This window comes from Phycodurus eques, chromosome 21 (assembly GCF_024500275.1).
Source record: "Phycodurus eques isolate BA_2022a chromosome 21, UOR_Pequ_1.1, whole genome shotgun sequence".
NCBI lineage: Eukaryota > Metazoa > Chordata > Actinopteri > Syngnathiformes > Syngnathidae > Phycodurus > Phycodurus eques.
The window spans coordinates 5741163-5758403 of NC_084545.1; the positions used below are offsets into that span (position 1 = coordinate 5741163).

Below are 17241 nucleotides of genomic sequence, written 5' to 3' on the forward strand. Positions count from 1 at the left end.
GGGAGTCAGCACACATCTGCCACCATTTAAAGTGTCTCTGATTAACACCAAATAAAGTTCAGATGTTTTAGTCGGCTTTTCCTGATATTTGTATTTTTATTGTTTTGCTTTCCAGCAGAAGACTGAGGGTTTTGTGCTAACACTGACTGCTATTTGGAACTCACTATTATTCGCTCCACCTTGTGTAAGGCCCCAGACCGGCTCCAGCTGAAGAAAAAACAGTCCAAAAACATGATGCTGCCACCACCATGCTTCACTGTAGGGTTGGTGTTCTTTTGGTGATGAGCAGTGTTGTGTTTGCGCCAAATATCCATTGTCTGTACCGCTTTATCCTCACAAGGGTCGCGGGCGTGCTGGAGCCTATCCCAGCTATCTTCAGGCGAGAGGCGGGTTACACCCCGAACTGGTCGCCAGCCAATCGCAAGGCACATACAAACAAACAACCATCGCGCACACATTCACACCTACAGGCAATTTAGAGTCTTCAATCAACCTACCCCGCATGTTTTTGGGATGTGGGAGGAACCCGGAGCGTCCGGAGAAAACCCACGCAGGCACGGGGAGAACATGCAAACTCCACACAGGCGGTGCCGGTATTTGAACCCCGGTTCCCAGCACTGTGAGGCAGATGTGATAACCAGTCGTAAACCGTGCCGCCTGCGCCAAACATACATTTGGAATTATAGCCAAAAAGCCATGTAGCATGGCTTGAATGTTTTTCTTTGCAAGATAAAGGTTCCATCTTGTCACTCTATCCCATAGCCCAGATAAATAAGGAAGATAGGCAATGTTGCATGTACTAGACAGACACTACTTGCCAGAAATTCATGCAGGTCCTTCAATGTTGCTGAAGGCATCTTGGCAGAGATTCTTTTGTACTGCCGACCTGGCTGCAGAGAGCAGAGTAAAACAAGGCTAAATACAAGCAAATACAAATAAATACATTACACAAAATACTGTACAATGTGATGCACACACAAAACATATAATAATAATAAAAACACAATCATAAATAACCAGACAAAATCTTCAATCAAACACCATAGCTCCCTCCCTCCACATTGCCACTCCACATTGAGGAGGTGCAGTCCCATTCCCTCCTGTTGCACATGTTGTTTGAAGCTTTGGCTGTAGATGAGAGAGGAGGAAAAAGAAATGCCTTGCCTTTCATTTAAACATGAGTTGGGATGTGATTGGTTAATTCACAGCCACATCCCCAGTTTAAGTGTGTGTGTGCACTTGTGCAACCACATTATCAGTTATTTTTACTTACCTATCTTTAAATTATTTGTTTTCAGTTTAATGGTACAGGTTGCACATCACATTTATGGTGGATTTATCTTGTTCCTATTTTAACACGACAAAACCTGGCATTAGAAGTGAACAGGTATGTCTCTTTACATCCACTGTCCATGACTATCTTGTGTTTTTCCTCACCCCGTCGAGCGGGGTCGCTGTTGTTTCCTAACTCACCCAATCGCGGGGAACGGAAGCACACAGCTCTGCCATGTTTGTGCTCCCTCCGCTTGTTAGTTAGCAACTTAGCACAGCGGGGGACCGAGCAGCCGCGCCTGCTGTTTTCGTCGTTGCGTCGAAAGCGCCAGTCATTCAAATCCCACGTTTCGCCTCATCGAAATGTGGACTTTCTGAGCAAATAACAAATGTTACCCCCAGCTGTGTAAGTCACACCCCGTAAACGGACAGCTCTCGCGCACCATGTCGGCCAATGACGAGGGTAAGCGGCTCTTTTCTTCTTGCTAACTTAGCCGAGCGGCTAACGTTAGCCACTAGTTGTTTTTGTAGGCTAGAGACACCGAAATTAATGTTTGTTCGATAACGCTTGTGCCGCACATATGGATCGACTGTATTTGTTAGAATTTTGACACGAAAGACTCAGCCGCTAGTTGAGCTGTAGCTTTTGGAACCTAACCTCGTTTAGCATAGCTAGCGTCGCTCAAAATATGTGTTCCGTGTACGCAATAGCTACAAGCCGAATGCGGGTGCAATCAAATAATTTTAACTAAGCATTTTTTTAAGGAAACAACTCCACTGACGTATATGTTTTATTAACTCACCGTCGCCTCTTCGTATCTTGCTCAGTATTATATCAAAGTGGGACATCATTTGCAGTGACTGGTGTTTGAATGGGAGGTCACTACTGTGTTTTACGGTTGTAAAAAGTGGACTAATTAAATCAGGTGTGTCAAACTGAAATGTTTCCCGTTAATTTGGTACAAATAATTAAAAGTACATGTGGAAAATCACACTTATTGGTTATTAACTTGTTGTGGAAACTCAAACGACCGCAATTTCACCTGTATTATGAATCAGTTTGATTTTTTTTCAGTTACACATGAGCAACTTACAGATCAAAGTGGCTCTATATATGTAACATTCATAGAACAACTTGTTAAGATCGAAAAATCATTTTAAATTTACACACATTTCGCATCCACCTGGAAGTTTTGACAACCTCAACTGACTCACCATACAAATTGAAGTTGTAACCATAGCAACAGGTGCACATATCTGCCTACTTTGTAAATCTATACTGTATACATTAAAATACAAACAAGTTGTGCCAGTGCATAAAAAACAAAAGGGTTCCTCCAAATAAACCTCTTTTAAACTGAAGCTGTTGACTGACATTTTGCAATAGTCAGTGTCTTAAGCTATTTCTACAGGAGTTATTCAAAAGAACATAGAATTTATTGCCAAAAGTATTTTCTTACCTGCCTTGACTCACGTGAATTTAAGTGACATCCCATTCCTAATCCATATGCTTCAATGTGACGTTGGTCCACCCTTTGCAGCTATAACCGCTTCAACTATTCTGGGAATGCTGTCCACAAGGTTTAGGGGTGTGTTTATGGGAATTCTTGACCATTCTTCCAGAAGCCCATTTGTGAGGTCACACACTGATGTTGGACGATAGGGCCTGGCTCTCAGTCTCCACTCTAATTCAGCCCAACTGTGTTGCATCGCGTTGAGGTCAGGACTTTATGCAGCCCAGTCAAGCTGGAAGTCGACTGTGGAATATTTAAGAGTGAGGAAATGTCACGACTGGACTTGGTGCACATGTGGCATCCTATCACAGTTCTAAGCTGGAATTCCCTGAGCTCCTGAAAGCAACCATTCTTTCACAAATTTTTGTAAAAACAGTCTGCATGCCTAGGAGCTTGATTTTATACACATGTGACCATGGAAGTGATTGGAACACCCGATTCCGATTTTTGGATGGGTGAGCGAATACTTTTGGAAATAGTGTAACTATTTTTCACAGTGCAAAATGTGTGCTTCACAGTGCTTCAAGTAACATTCAAGTATACCTACCATTTATCTTGTGAAAGTTACTAAGCAGAAGAAAATAAGTTTCAGGATACACTCAGTATTAGTGAGATAAATCTAAAGATATAAACGATAGAGGATTATATTATACAATAAATGTTTTATATCGTATGTACAATATATATTGTTATATTGTACAGCTCTAACAACAGTATGTGTCAAGGAAGTGCAGTGGACCTTTATTTGCAGTTTTGTACTTTGGCATCTGCTGGTATCTTGGTGCCAAGAAACTGTTGAAGTGAGTTGAGGAGCTGCATTTAGACAAAAGTAGTCCTTTGCTACCATCTTGTGGCATCTATGCGCAATTACTGTACAGTATAAGGTAATAGCATGGGTTTAACTGTATGTTGAAGTGATGCATCTCAATTGACAGACAAGCTTTGTATGTCGGGGTGGAGCCTAGTTTATTTGGGGCTGTCAGTAGAAATTATTAGTCTTCACAACATATGCATCCCTTCCTGTGCTGTCACAAACTTTGCACATGCCAATTTCTACCACTGGCTGCCAGAGAGGGTTAATAATATTCTACTAAAAGGTGATATAGTCAATTTTAACATACACTGTATATGACAAAAAGTATTTATTTATTTATTTTTTTAAATTCTAAACCCGCTTTAAGACTCACTCCTTTTTTGTGACGTAGATTATACCTTTGACCAGTATGACAAGCCCGGAACGGAGCGTTCACGCAGGAGGAGGGGTGAAGACGACGATTTAGAGAGGTAAGCCCCCCCCCCGTTGAATTAAAAAAAAAAAAAAATCATCATACAAGAGGTCTTCGGTTCACGGCGGTACCAACAAATTACGTTTTGAGGTTATGAAAAGCGCACAATGAACTCGTTTCTGCAGTGGCATCTTCAAGTGACACATAAGATGTGCTCAGTTACTGCAGTACTTAGTTTTTCAATTGATTGTTTTATATTTATGGCCTAGAAGTGTGTGTCATACAAATATTTACTGTAAATATGACTTTACTACTAGGTTAGCGTAGATTAGTGATGGACTGCGGCCCATCCTGACTTGTGTACAAAAGACAGGTAACCGCTGTAGAAATGGAACTCTGTTGTAAATCAAGGAGCCCATGAACTTGGGTTTCTCGGAAGGGTAAACATTTACATTATGCATAGAATGGATTTGTGTTTTTTTTTTTTTCTTCACAGTGACTTGGAGGAAGATTTGTTAGAAGAATTTTCACCGTCGGGTAAGAAGGTAAGACGCTAAAAAAAAACAGCACGTGTGACACACTCACATTTTCTCTCCGTGTTTCAACATTCTCCACTTTTTCACCCAGAATCTTTCTGAAGATGAGGATGAAGAGCTGAATGATGCTCTTCTACAGAGTGATGAGGAGGAAGACATGAGGTAAAGCAGGTTCAGCAATAATGCTCTTTTTAAAAATTTAATGAATTAATTATTTTTTTCCATTCTCCCCCAAAGCTGTATGGCACCAGGTAGTAGCCTGAATAGTTAGAATTTGGATCTTTACCTTACTTCATTGTATGCCTTCAAAGATGAAATTCTGTCATAAAGATCCATGTATTACTACTATAATATCTATTCTATTCTTTGGTACAGTATGATTTCCCACATAGAAAAAGTACGTAAGGTAAGGGCCAGGAAGTGTAACTGCCTCAAGCTCCAGTCATGTCTGCGCCATAAACAAATACATTGCAGCTCAGCCTCTAGCTCGCGGATGTCATTGGCTATCGAAATACTTTGGGCGGTAAGTATTACAGCAACTTGAAAATTAAAAAAAAAGCTCTGTCTGTGCAAACACAGCTTCCGTTGGCATTTAAACTGCCTCTCCCAGGCTCTTCACATCGAGCCAAAGCAATCACAAATGCCGTTGCTGTTTTTACAGAAAAATAATTCGACTTTATTGTCTGCATCATTATTTTCCTAAAAAGAAGACAAAATAAATTATTTAGGCTGTTAAATTATAGTTCTATATATCAATCAATTAATCGACTGGACTTTCACCACTTTATAGTTGACTACAAAAAAATTTTTTGTTGTTCAACCCCTACGATACAGTACGTTCTGCTCACAGAAATTCTAATAAATCCAATGTAACCTTGTGGGCAGACCTTTTAAGCTCAATTATTTTCATTTGTGGCAGCAATGCAGAATGCATGTGTTAGAAGTATTATTTGTATGTGTCCAGTGGTCAGGAAGTAAGCCTCAACGCCACGTACAGCTTCGACCAGGAAGGGAACGTGCAGGATTACTCGGAAGATGCTGTCAACCTGGGTACCGATGACTACGAGGACGTGGGCCTGGAGCCGGGTTACCCGCAGGACGAAGGGGACGAGGAGTATGTGGAGGACTACACCCGGGATGATGTGCACGAAGAGGGTTACATCACAGAAGAAGTGCTCGACATACAAATCAATGAGCCCATCGATGGAGAATGTCAGGTGAGTTTACAGACCGTGTCCGTCTAATAGCTGTTTAAATTAGTCACCGGTTCTGTCATCCACTTGAAGAAATAGACTCCTCCATTTTCCCATCAGGACAAAATAGGACAGTATGTGTTGATCCCAGATTACTGATGCTATTGTTCACGCAGAGCCCATTTGAATTATGTTGCTAACCAAAACAGCAGCACTGGAAAAAGCTCACAAAACACTCCCTCAAAAGAAGTGTAAAGTCCTACCACATTGTGATCGATTTACCTGCACTGTATTTTTGTCATTTGGCAAGGTTGTTTCATGTTGTCAGTGTAAACCCAGTCGTAGCTGATATGTGTCATTTGTTAAAATGTACATGGAAATGGACAGTCCCCAAGAAATGGATTGGGCATTACATTGGAATTAGGCAGTTGTACTATGAATCAAGCTGTTTTGCTATTTTTGGAATGTGGGAGGAAGCTGGAGTACCTGGAGGAAAAACATCCACATAAAAGAACTCGAGCTGTGATTTGAACCCGGGAACTCTCCATCATCCATCCATTTTCTGTCGTGCTTATCCTCTTTTGGGTCTTATGATTGTATGTTGTTATATTATGATGTCCCGCAACCTCTTTAACTTCTAATTGGGGGATTTCATCCTCGTGAGAATTGTAAACTGTAAAAGGAGATGTAGGCCTAGGTATGTATTTTTTTAAGTTATTTTTTATTTTTGCTCCGCTATCTCTCCCTGCCAACTGGTTAATTTCTCCATCATGCTGACAATGTTAAAACTGACGGCTTGTTTGCCGCGGGGCGATGCTCCGCTGAGTGCCATTGTGACCTTGGGCCATGGTATCTTTGGGCGAGTAAGGAGATGCTTTGTGCTGCCAGTCGCCGAGGTTAATGTGCGCAAGTGGGTGGGTGGCTGTTTGAAGGGGGGCTTTAATCTAGATCTGATAACGTGTCATGCAGGTGAAAAGATTATTGACCTTCCCGAGGACACCTCTATACACGTCTCTGGTGATTGATGGTGAGCTTCTCTTTATTTGCTCCCCCCCACACTAAGAGGATCAAAGATAAGCGTCGATTCATGCGCGAATGTCCGCCACGGTCCATTTAACCAACATGCCATGGTTTTTGGCACTTGAAAGATGTGGATTGTCACTAAACTATTGGGAAAACTGGCCTTTAACACCTACAGGAGGTTAAAATCAAGGAAGATATTTGGAGGTGTTCACCTGTGTTCTAGCCGCAATGGACCTGAGATCTCCGTCCAAGCTCATCGCAAGGGCTCGTCCACACTAAACTCATCCAAGCATGTCGTTAAGAACCTTGCTTTGAAAACTGGTAAACAATTAGGGTACCTCAATACCAATACTGAAACGATACCATGGAACAGACCTGGACAAATCATGGCACTTCAAATTCTTACTCCTTTTAGTAATACAAAATAATACAGGTACCGTAATTTCTCGTGTGTAATGCGCACAGATGTATATAATATGCACCCCTAAAGTTGACCTCAAAATTCTTGAAAACCTTTCTACCTATGTGTAATGCATTTTTACAATGCATGATTTTGCTTCTACCCATATGATCAAAACATGAAGTATTATCTGTATTTTTTCCCCACAAAGAATTATTCTGAAGCTAAGCACTTTATTTGAACTTGCTTTTTTATTTACTTGCTCATATTTAGAAATGTACACCCCTACTTTTATTTAGTAAATGAGAAAACACACAGTTGTGCTCATATGTTTGATTAGCCAGGCAGAATTTGTAAGGTGGTTACAATTCTTTCACGATAAATCGGTGTCCCTCGTGTAGTTTGCCTTTATACTCCTGCGCAACCTACACACGCAGTTTTGATGTAGAACCAATGGGCACACTGGTACGTCATCACAGCATGTGACTAAAACGGACCAATCACGAGAGATGATCTCCGCGGCGTTCAACGCGCAGCAACTATTTTTGTCGGGTGCGTGGCAAGCTGCGGAGAGGTGCTGCGCGGGGCAATTCATCGGTCAAGTGATGCAATGCGGCCGTTGTCAACCGCGCGACCGCTGGAGTATAAAGAGGCCTTTAGCCGACAATTGAACCCTGTAGCTCTCCACTGTGCGTTCGTCAGGCTAATCACTTATCTACCATGCTGCCCATACCTTAATAAATTCATATAATATTGTTACATTAGCGTATCGTGGGTTACTAATATATACAGACTGCGATGGAGTAAGTGTGTGTGTGTGTTATTTGTAGTTTTTATATTTTTAAATCTTTGCCCACTTTTCTCTATCGTGTCCATCATTTACATCTCATTGACTTTCAAATTCTGTCAGGAATACTAATGAAGCTGTGTTCCCACTGTTATGCTAATTTGCTATCGGAAGAGGGGGCGGGTGAGGTTTTACACGGTGCCTCCCGAAAATCGTGTGTACAACATTTTTGTTTGTCTCTGCAATTAGCTGCATTTTTTTTTTCCCAGTATATGGACTTCAGGAGGACGGAGGCCATTACATTTCCACAAATACGCAACTGGCAATAGGCTACAGTCACCATTTTAACAACTTTGTCTACAGGACAATGAATACCAAACATATGAGGACGAAGGAGGAGTCGAGCAGGAAGTGGCCCCCGAGGAGGAGAATTTGGGGGATGAACAGCAGCAAGCAGCGGAAGACTCCCAGGTCTTTGAAATAGAAGAGGTACTGTATTAAGAGAATAAAAACCCGAATTTATGATTTATTCCATTGACCAAACATGATGAACGGGGAGCACACCCTTAGTAAATCGTTTGTCCCCAGATTGAAAATAAAGCCATGCCTGAAGAAGAACCAAAGGAGGACTCGGATGACGACGACGACGAAGATGGAGACTCTGGTCGTATTCGCTTCAAGTCAGAGAGAAAGGACGGCGGTATTGTGCGCTTGGCTGATGCAGGCAATAAGCGGAGGAATATCCCCGAAACACTAGGTAGGAAAACTGTGTTTTTAATATTCACTTAAATGTTACAAAAGGTTAATTGAGTGCTTTTATTTCTTCAGAACTGTCAGAGAAGGCCAAAAGAGATCTCATAGAGTATGAGGAACAAGAACAGCAGAAACGTCAAAATCGGTACGGAGGCCGAGGAGGAAGAGGCGTAGGCTACGCTGGATTTGGAATGCACAACATGAGAGGAGGAAACAGAGGAAGGATGAACAACCACAGCTTCCACCAAAGGGGCAACATGGGAATGCGGGTAAAACTTAATGTTATTCACAATACACAATTTTTTTTTTGCAAAGGAAATAATCTGTTCCTGGGTCTGTTTCATGAAATCTTTATGTACAACAATTTCACCAATGAATGCTGTGGTTTTGCGTTATGTCATGGACGAGGGAGGTCCATCTTTTAGATTAAAGGGGGGCATATTTTGGAAAACTGTCTCTTTAATAATGCATTGTTTACAAATAGTTAAGTCTCTGGAATGCCTGAGTAAGTATTGAATTATATAACCAAATAAATCCTTGGTGACTTCCCCATCTCTGAAAAGCGTGAGCGAGACATTCAGTATTTTGTTGAATTGTGACGTTACAGTGGGGCTAATTTACCTAATACTGTCCCCACACAGTTTCCCTACCCATGACTTGGCAGCTTTGTAACATGACCTAAATGCGTAACGGGTACATACTCCATTGTTCAGTGATGTTGAAGTTGGGAGGGGAATTTGTGTTTGGAGATGTGTCCATTGCATGCGCCACGCACATGGGTCCACACACTATTTCCGTGAATGAAAATGCAATTGAGGCTTTTATTATCCTTCACTCGCGCTTTTTTCTTAGACTCTATGCTTGCTTGAGTTCAGCTAGCGACCCTCTAGCTATATTAATTCGCATTGGCATAGAAGAAAAAACTAGTAACCAACACAAGAGTATGGACCAACACATTAAGAGACTCGCTTTTTGTCAGGGAGCACTTTCAGACTTTTATATAAAAATCAAACAAGAGGACAAACATTAAGGCCATAAAAACTTGACAAGTGGAGATACGGCTGCCCCTTCAACACAGGTTCATTTAAATAGGACTCTAAAAGAGGGTGAAAGGGGTAATTCTTAATCATCTGGGTATTTTGACAAAAGCCTGCCAAAAACATGTTATTAAGCCCTGTATACCGTTTTAGTATGTGGAAAAATGGCATGTCTCCATTAAAGGCCGCACAGCACCATCACAGAGGTGGCATGCACTGATCAGCCACATTATGACAACACATGCACAGTATAGAGAAATAAGAATTATATTAAATATTCTGCTCGTGCAAAGGATAATCCTTTGTTTTGGCATTAAATTCATGTTTAAGAACACAGCTAATAATATTGTTCTTTCCTTCCCCATCTCTCCAATCATTATCAGTCCTCTCGAATGCCTCTCCTCCGTCTTCACCATCAGCAGCAGCATCGCCACCCTTTGTCCCGGCTGCGGGGACCCCACCCTTTCCAAGAGCACAGGCGACCGCACGTACAGCAGCCCCCGCAGCCCCTCATCCCGCCGCACATGACCCACCGCACACCGCCGCTGCAGCCACAGATGGAGCCGCCGCCGCGACTGATGGGCTCCCCGCCGCCAGGTTTCATCCATCACCACAACCAACATCAGCAGCAGCAGCAGCAACAACAGCAGCAGCAGCAGCAACCCCCGCAACCTAAAAACATCCACATTAACCCCCATTTCAAAGGCTCAGCACCATCCTCTGTGCCAGGTTGGTATCCCTAAGTTGAAAAATACATATGTTTATGCAGGGGTCAGGGAGTGCTTTAAAGATGATGCATGACTACATTTATACCGCTTGATCATGAGCGAACCCATTCCCACTTATTATATCCACTGGCTGCCTCAGGCTCCCTGGAACATTTTTCATTGTAAATGGACCCCACTGGAACAGCACTTCTTTTTTTAATTTATATATTTTTTATTATTATTATTCCAGGCAATTTAAAACCTTGCTGCCGTTTCCCCCCGCCCACCCTGTCTGGACAAGTTGTCTGGATTAGAATGGCATTTTGTCATCGGCGTGAATGACAAGTGAATAGCTCTGCCTATCACAAATGGGTTTACCTTTTTCTTTTTTTTTGTCTAGTGACAACCACATTTAATTCCCTGCGATGGGTTTATCTGGCATGTCTGTCCCAGCCCATGAAAATTTTTATCTAGAACCTAAGCTTTTTAGTGTGGGTTTATTTTTATTTTTGTTTTATTTGTTCACGAGAATGTAATTGATTCACTTGTGTGTTTGCCTAACAATTATAAATTCCTGAAATGGATTGTGCTAATTTGGTCAAAGGTTATTTAATTTGTTTATAGCCCTCCACGGACCATACTAAATTGAGAAATATGATACAATGATTGGAACAAATATTTACAAGAGTTTGTGAATTAGATGGGTTTTTTTTTGGCTTTTAAATAACAGTTCCTCAGTTTTTCTTTTTCTTTTTTTCCCTTTTCTTTGATAAAATTTACTCTATACTATACATCTCTAGTCAATCACAAAAAAAAGTGTGTTTGCACTTAAAAATAAATAGAAAGTGCAATGTGGCTACTGCAAAGCAGAACTAACGTACCACAACAAAATACATACAATCACCAACACAAAGTCACATAAACATCGTGAATTTAATACAGCCTACTACCACCACTTTTTTAACGTATTATAATGTAATAGTGGTCAAAGATAGACGCAGCCACTGGTGCACTTACAATTGCTTTATTGCACAAACTGCAACAAAATAAACATGTAATCAGCACATTCATTTAAATGCCCAGGCATTTAACATGCAACCTGGCTAAACGGTTTGCCAGTTAACAGCCAGCTGTTAACCTGAGCTCACAGCAGCCAACTCTACACTCTCATTCGCTGACTCCCACATCACTCACCAGGCCAGGCCCACCTTTTAAAGCCACACAGAGTCAGCCAAGGATATTATAGCTTGGAACGTGACAATGACTCGTTAGGATTCCCACATAGTTTCCAGGCAGGACACGCCCTGTTCCAATATTACTGGCTCCAGGACACGTGCTGTTACACTATGATTGGCTCTTGTATTCCTGTAGAACACGCCCTACTGGACACAGGAGCCAATCATGTTGCAGTGGGGCCTGTCCTGCCTGGAAACTATGTGGGAATCTTAGTAACGCGCGGCTGACAACCCCAAGTTGACAACAATGATACCTGCACCTGACATGCAAATTTTTTTGTTTAATGATGCAAAATCAGTTTTATTACATTAATCAGTGGGATAATTGGTACGATAATTTATTCTAAAACTATTAGCTTGCTGCAGCCCTACTAGTTTGGAAGCCCCTCCAAGCGGTTTCATTTCAAAACAAATTTGGTAGGAATGCCTACTTACCAAAAAAGTCTCAAAAACCCATGCCTGAAAAGACACTGGAAGTCTGACATTTTGGTGTGTCAATTCTAAGCTGATTTTGGCCAACATATTTTCCGACTTACGAGGTTAAGAATGCTGCGTGTTAAATCAGTTTGCATAGCAGTGTAAGAATACGTTGTCACCCACAGTTACCGTCGCATTTTTTTAATACTGTTTTTCATTTGATTCCTGACCTCGAAGTGCTTTTCCACCCTAATATTTACTGTGATGATCACTTTACTAGTCCTTTCGCATATGTTATTAATAGAGTACTGTTGTACAATTCTTTACAATGATCCCCTCCTTCTGTACCACCTTCTCTCTGTCTACTGCCTCTCATTTTAATTTTTCCTCCAACCCCCCCTCTGTATCCCTCTCCTATGCACCCCCTACCACACTTCTCTTTCATTGCAGTGCCCTTGATGCCTCCTGCTCCGAGCCAGCCTAGGCCTGCTGTGGGTCCTCAAAGGTTTCCTGTAAGTAGCAGCTGCTCGTCTCCCTCCCTTTCGCCGCACTTTCGCCAGCCCCCCCAACTGCCTCCACCACTGCTACACACTGGCAAGCTTTCGTCTGTGCAAGTATCATTACAGCAATTAGAGCGGCCCAAACACTGTTCAAGCCAATTTGTAACCACTGATACGAGCCGCACAACTGGAAATGCGCGATAGGGGCTTTAGATGGTCGGAGGTGGGAGCTGCCGCGGCGGGACTTAGCGGCTCGTCATGGATGGGCTGGGGCTCAGACCGACCATCTCAACATATAATGGAAGTCAGGTTACACTGCAAGTTCAAATTCCCTTTCTAGAAGCGTCCCAAAGGCATGGGGAGTGGTATTTGAGTTAATGAAACATGGTGGTATTTTCATGGGGCTCGAGGGGGGGGGGGTCGCCCTTTTGTACCACGTATTTATTCCAAAAGCGGAATTTCACGTCAGAGATCTCGAGTCTTCCTGTTAGAAAAGGGGCTTTATTTCACTCTCAAATGATCTGACCAAGGGATAGACAGAAATGCCTTTAAAGTCATTACTCTGAGGGGAGGAAACAGCTTGCCCACTTTCGTGACTGATTCCTAGGAACCAAGTGGCGCACTGGTCATTACATCTTTTCATGAAGTGCCTTTTTATGTGGATGCATCCAGTGTTCACATGCAATTTTCCACTTGGGCCAATCCTTATCAAAACATAAGTATATTTTTATTTTCCTCATGTCCAATCGCCATTATCATTATTTTGCATTTCAGTTCCCAATACGCCCCATTTGTGCGGTATTGATAGCGCAACAGCGGGGAGCTGCTTATTTCTATCACCCCTCTAAATCTGCGAGTGGTGCTTGCTAGAGGTTACAAGGCAATGCAGAAAAGCGGTTTGATGAAGAGCGCAGTGTCAATTCTCCGGCCGCCAATCGAATTTAGGCAGCGGTTGCCACGGACACCGTTTGAATTGCACGGGTCGTATCAGCCGGGAACGTCCCATTTACCAGTGGACGTGTGATTGCTCATGATTATCATACATTATCATACCATCAGAGCCAATTGCTAGGGGTAAGGGTGGGGGTTTGGGCTGTAGAGTTATTGAACGGAATTTTCATCAGAGTGGTTTTGAAATTCCTACTGGTTCATTACAGGACCCAAATTTGGTTCTTCCTTGCCACCCAAACATCACCATACGCTGTACATAAATGATAAAGAACACAACAGGCATGAATTTATAACAACAATCTTACATTAAGAAGTTCTTTTGTGTACTTCTTGGATCTGTCACCCGTTTTGTTCCCCAACCCCAAGAATGGAAAAACCATTTAGATGGATTAATTCAGTTATTATTACTGGGGACTATAAAAACAATTCATGCTCACATGGGAGCTTATTTTCTTTTTTTAATGATTCTTTTTTTAGTATTAAAACAGGGTTTGTCTTCCCAACAATGCTGTCTTCTAACTAGTGGTGCAAAATTCCAGATATTTTCAAAGCTGGAAACTTTCTATGGAGAATTGATGGGAATTGGTTGCAACGTGAATAACAGGCAATTTAAATGTAGTTAAAAACAACAACAACAACATCCTGCAGCATAATCATTTTTTTTAAGATTTATTTTATTTAGCATTGTTCAATGAAAACGTTAATAAATTAAGATTTTTTTTTTCTAATATGTATCAGTTTGCATTCATGTCGTCATGACCTATATTTATCCCCCCAGACTACAAGGCCATTTCCATACATTCCCCATATATTCCAGAAATTGTAAAATTTTTCCAAAACCTCCCTTGGAACAATCTGGAAATTTACCTGAAATGTTGTCACCCTTTTAGTTGTTACAACTGAATATGGTTGATTGACAAGCTGTACGGGAGCAAGAACAATAACACAGACACGACACAGTTCCTGAAACTAAGTCCATGTTCACCGTTTGCATTCTATGGGATTTTGACCTCTCATAATGATTAGTCTTGGTTATCCCTTAGCTGGCGAGAGCTCAGCATCACTCACGTATTGAACGGCCCTGTAGCCTGTTTATGGCGGATTACAATTGAGAGGATGAGCCGTGCTATTATATGGACGCCCGAGTCCTCATTGTGAAAACCTGCCTGTCTTGACCTTTTCACACACTTCGACGGCGCTCCCGTAGTGATTCCCCCGTCTTTGTTAAGCCCCTTTGATGAACTTTCCGTGAGGCAACTTTTGGGGACTCGCGGTGCCTTCCAGCTTTCTGACGCCTCTTGAAACACGGCCACGCGGCACCGGAATGAAGATGGATTAAGCCTTGATAGCATCTTAAGTAATTCACAATGATCTTGGAAGGGGGCAAGCATTCCATTTGTGGAAGTGCCACGTGTTGCATAGCAGGTTAATTTTTTAGGAGAGATGAATGTTTAAAAGAACAATGGAGACGGTTATGAGAGGTAATTGAATTCCAATGAGGGATTAGATGCTTATCAGTTTTTCCTTGGAAGATAGGTGGAAAGTATGCAATGGGTAGAAAACTAAAGTGCTTGAAACAATGATGAGGGCACTTATCCCGTCTTGAAATCCTCCCGCCTTGTTAGCCTTGACTTTCTAAAGGTTTATCCAAGGCCCAAGTAGCGTTAATGTCAATTACACTGATTGACACCCATGTTCAATTACAAGGACCGCCTATACCCAAAACTCCTTGTGCTTTTTTCAACTAAATGTGATTACCGTATTCCCCCAAATAGTGGTTGCGTCACCTGTACTGGGCATGACCTTTGTGGAATATTAAACAATAATCCCGATATATTACAATGTATGCAAACAAAATAAAAGAAAAACAAATACTGTTAGGGAGAAATGCAGAGAAACGGAGGCAGAATGGGAAGAACAACTGAGTTGCATAGCTGATTGGAGCATAAAAATGCACCCACACAGCATTGTGGAGTAATCACATATTGGAGTGTACCAGACCGCTTATTCTTTGCAATCACCACAACGTTAATATGAGTAGGCAACTCTTTCACAACATGTGGTAAGCCTACAAAATTAAATTCATCTGAGAGACGGTTTACGTACTTCGTAAAGTGCTAGTGCTGCTGTTTTGGTTCGCACCAAGGTTCAGGTGGGCTCAATCAGATCATGGTGATCAAGAACTGAGATAATACTACTACGGTAATTATATTTGCTTGATGGGAAATGAGATTCTTTTAGTTGTCTTAAGTGGATGAGGCATCTGGCAAGTAATTAAGGCAGTTTCCCAACCTTTTTTTGGTCGAGGCACTTATTTTACATGAGAGAGAATTCACAGCATACCACAAAAAAATGTCAGAAAAGTACTGTAGGTACTGAATTGATGATGTTGTCTTAATTTAGTCACAGATGCACTCACTCAGTGTGAAATCTGGGCCCATTTAGCTGAAGACAGTCGCTGGCATAGATGAACAAAGATACTTTATTTGTCGTAAATAAATGATAAATTTCTGACTAAGTGAAATTGGATAGTTTCCCACGCCACACCTAATAATCTCTGGCACAATGGTTGAAAGTGACTAAATTAAGTGATGATCACTATTAATGGAATTACACTCTGAGTAGAAACATGGCATTTAAGTTTATAGTTTGATCCTCAATGTGTTTCTGTTGTTTTCCAAGGGACCTGGAGACTTCCATCAGCACATGCCAAATAATTTTGGTCAGCCCCAGCGGCCACCTCATCACATGGAGCCCTTCAGGAACCAGTCACATCAAGGCCCCCAGGACAGAGAGCCCCTCTTTATGGGAGGTGAGTCCCATGCCAAGCTCACACAAAGGTTACAGTGCTTCTCCTCGCAGTTAATAGTATTCCACATCACCTCTGGCGGTTATACCTACAGGGTGTGTGTGCCCCACAAGCAAAGCTCATGTTAAATGCATGTTTGTCCATATGCTGTACATTCATTTGAAAGAGCTGTGGGGAAATTGCATGAAACAGATCATTTCACATTGCCGTTTGCTAAATGCAGTATTTGTGCTGTTTTACACTTTCACCTTGATACCACATTCAGCTTTTATGTTGCCTGCACACAGTACACTTGGAAAGGGATTTACTGAAGGTTAAAACTTCTGACGTCTGTTTTTTTTGTTTTGTTTTTTTGGGGGGGGGTTTTGCCTATCATGCAGGCCCAGAACGCAAAGATCTGACAAGCTTTCCAGGGCAGCTCATGTTTGATCATCAGGGCCCCAACCCGCTCATGAACGCCAACCTGCATCAGCAGCAAATGCCTGCTCAGGTCCACCTGGGTTTTGGCCTACCAGGACCGGCCTTCGGCCAGCCGGGCCCACAGGGACCACTCGGACTGTTCTCTAGAGAGCCGCCGAGACCCAGCCTCCCCACTCCCCAAGGCCACCAGGGTATGGTTGGCTTGAATCAACAAGGTCCCCCACCCAACCAGTCCAGACCCTTCATGAACCCTCGTCAGCCCTTCAGTCAGCAGGGGATCCTTTTCCCCCCGCCGCAAGCCCAATTTGGCATTCAGGTACGAGTGAGAGCTTTCTTATCGTCAATCTTTCCTGCTCCATTTCTTGTAAAGCAGTTCAACAATTCAGTTTATTTGTGATTTTTATCGGCTTTGCATTTGATTATTTAAGTGATTGCTGTACCTGAGCACTATTTACATGAAT

At 42.1% G+C, this 17241-nt stretch overlaps 1 protein-coding gene across 1 annotated transcript in view; it reads left to right on the forward strand.

Moving 5' to 3' along the window:
• Nucleotides 1–1534: 1534 nt before the first annotated feature.
• Nucleotides 1535–17241, forward strand: part of rbm33a (RNA binding motif protein 33a) — a 31070-nt gene continuing 15363 nt past the window's right edge. Inside the window, exons 1-12 of the mRNA XM_061666350.1 lie at nucleotides 1535–1735; nucleotides 3992–4070; nucleotides 4509–4557; nucleotides 4640–4710; nucleotides 5513–5765; nucleotides 8315–8440; nucleotides 8540–8708; nucleotides 8780–8973; nucleotides 10125–10470; nucleotides 12551–12612; nucleotides 16234–16363; nucleotides 16741–17096. Coding sequence (XP_061522334.1) covers nucleotides 1717–1735; nucleotides 3992–4070; nucleotides 4509–4557; nucleotides 4640–4710; nucleotides 5513–5765; nucleotides 8315–8440; nucleotides 8540–8708; nucleotides 8780–8973; nucleotides 10125–10470; nucleotides 12551–12612; nucleotides 16234–16363; nucleotides 16741–17096 — 1854 coding nt within the window. The 5' untranslated portion in view covers nucleotides 1535–1716. The remainder of the gene's footprint in view (nucleotides 1736–3991; nucleotides 4071–4508; nucleotides 4558–4639; nucleotides 4711–5512; nucleotides 5766–8314; nucleotides 8441–8539; nucleotides 8709–8779; nucleotides 8974–10124; nucleotides 10471–12550; nucleotides 12613–16233; nucleotides 16364–16740; nucleotides 17097–17241) is intronic.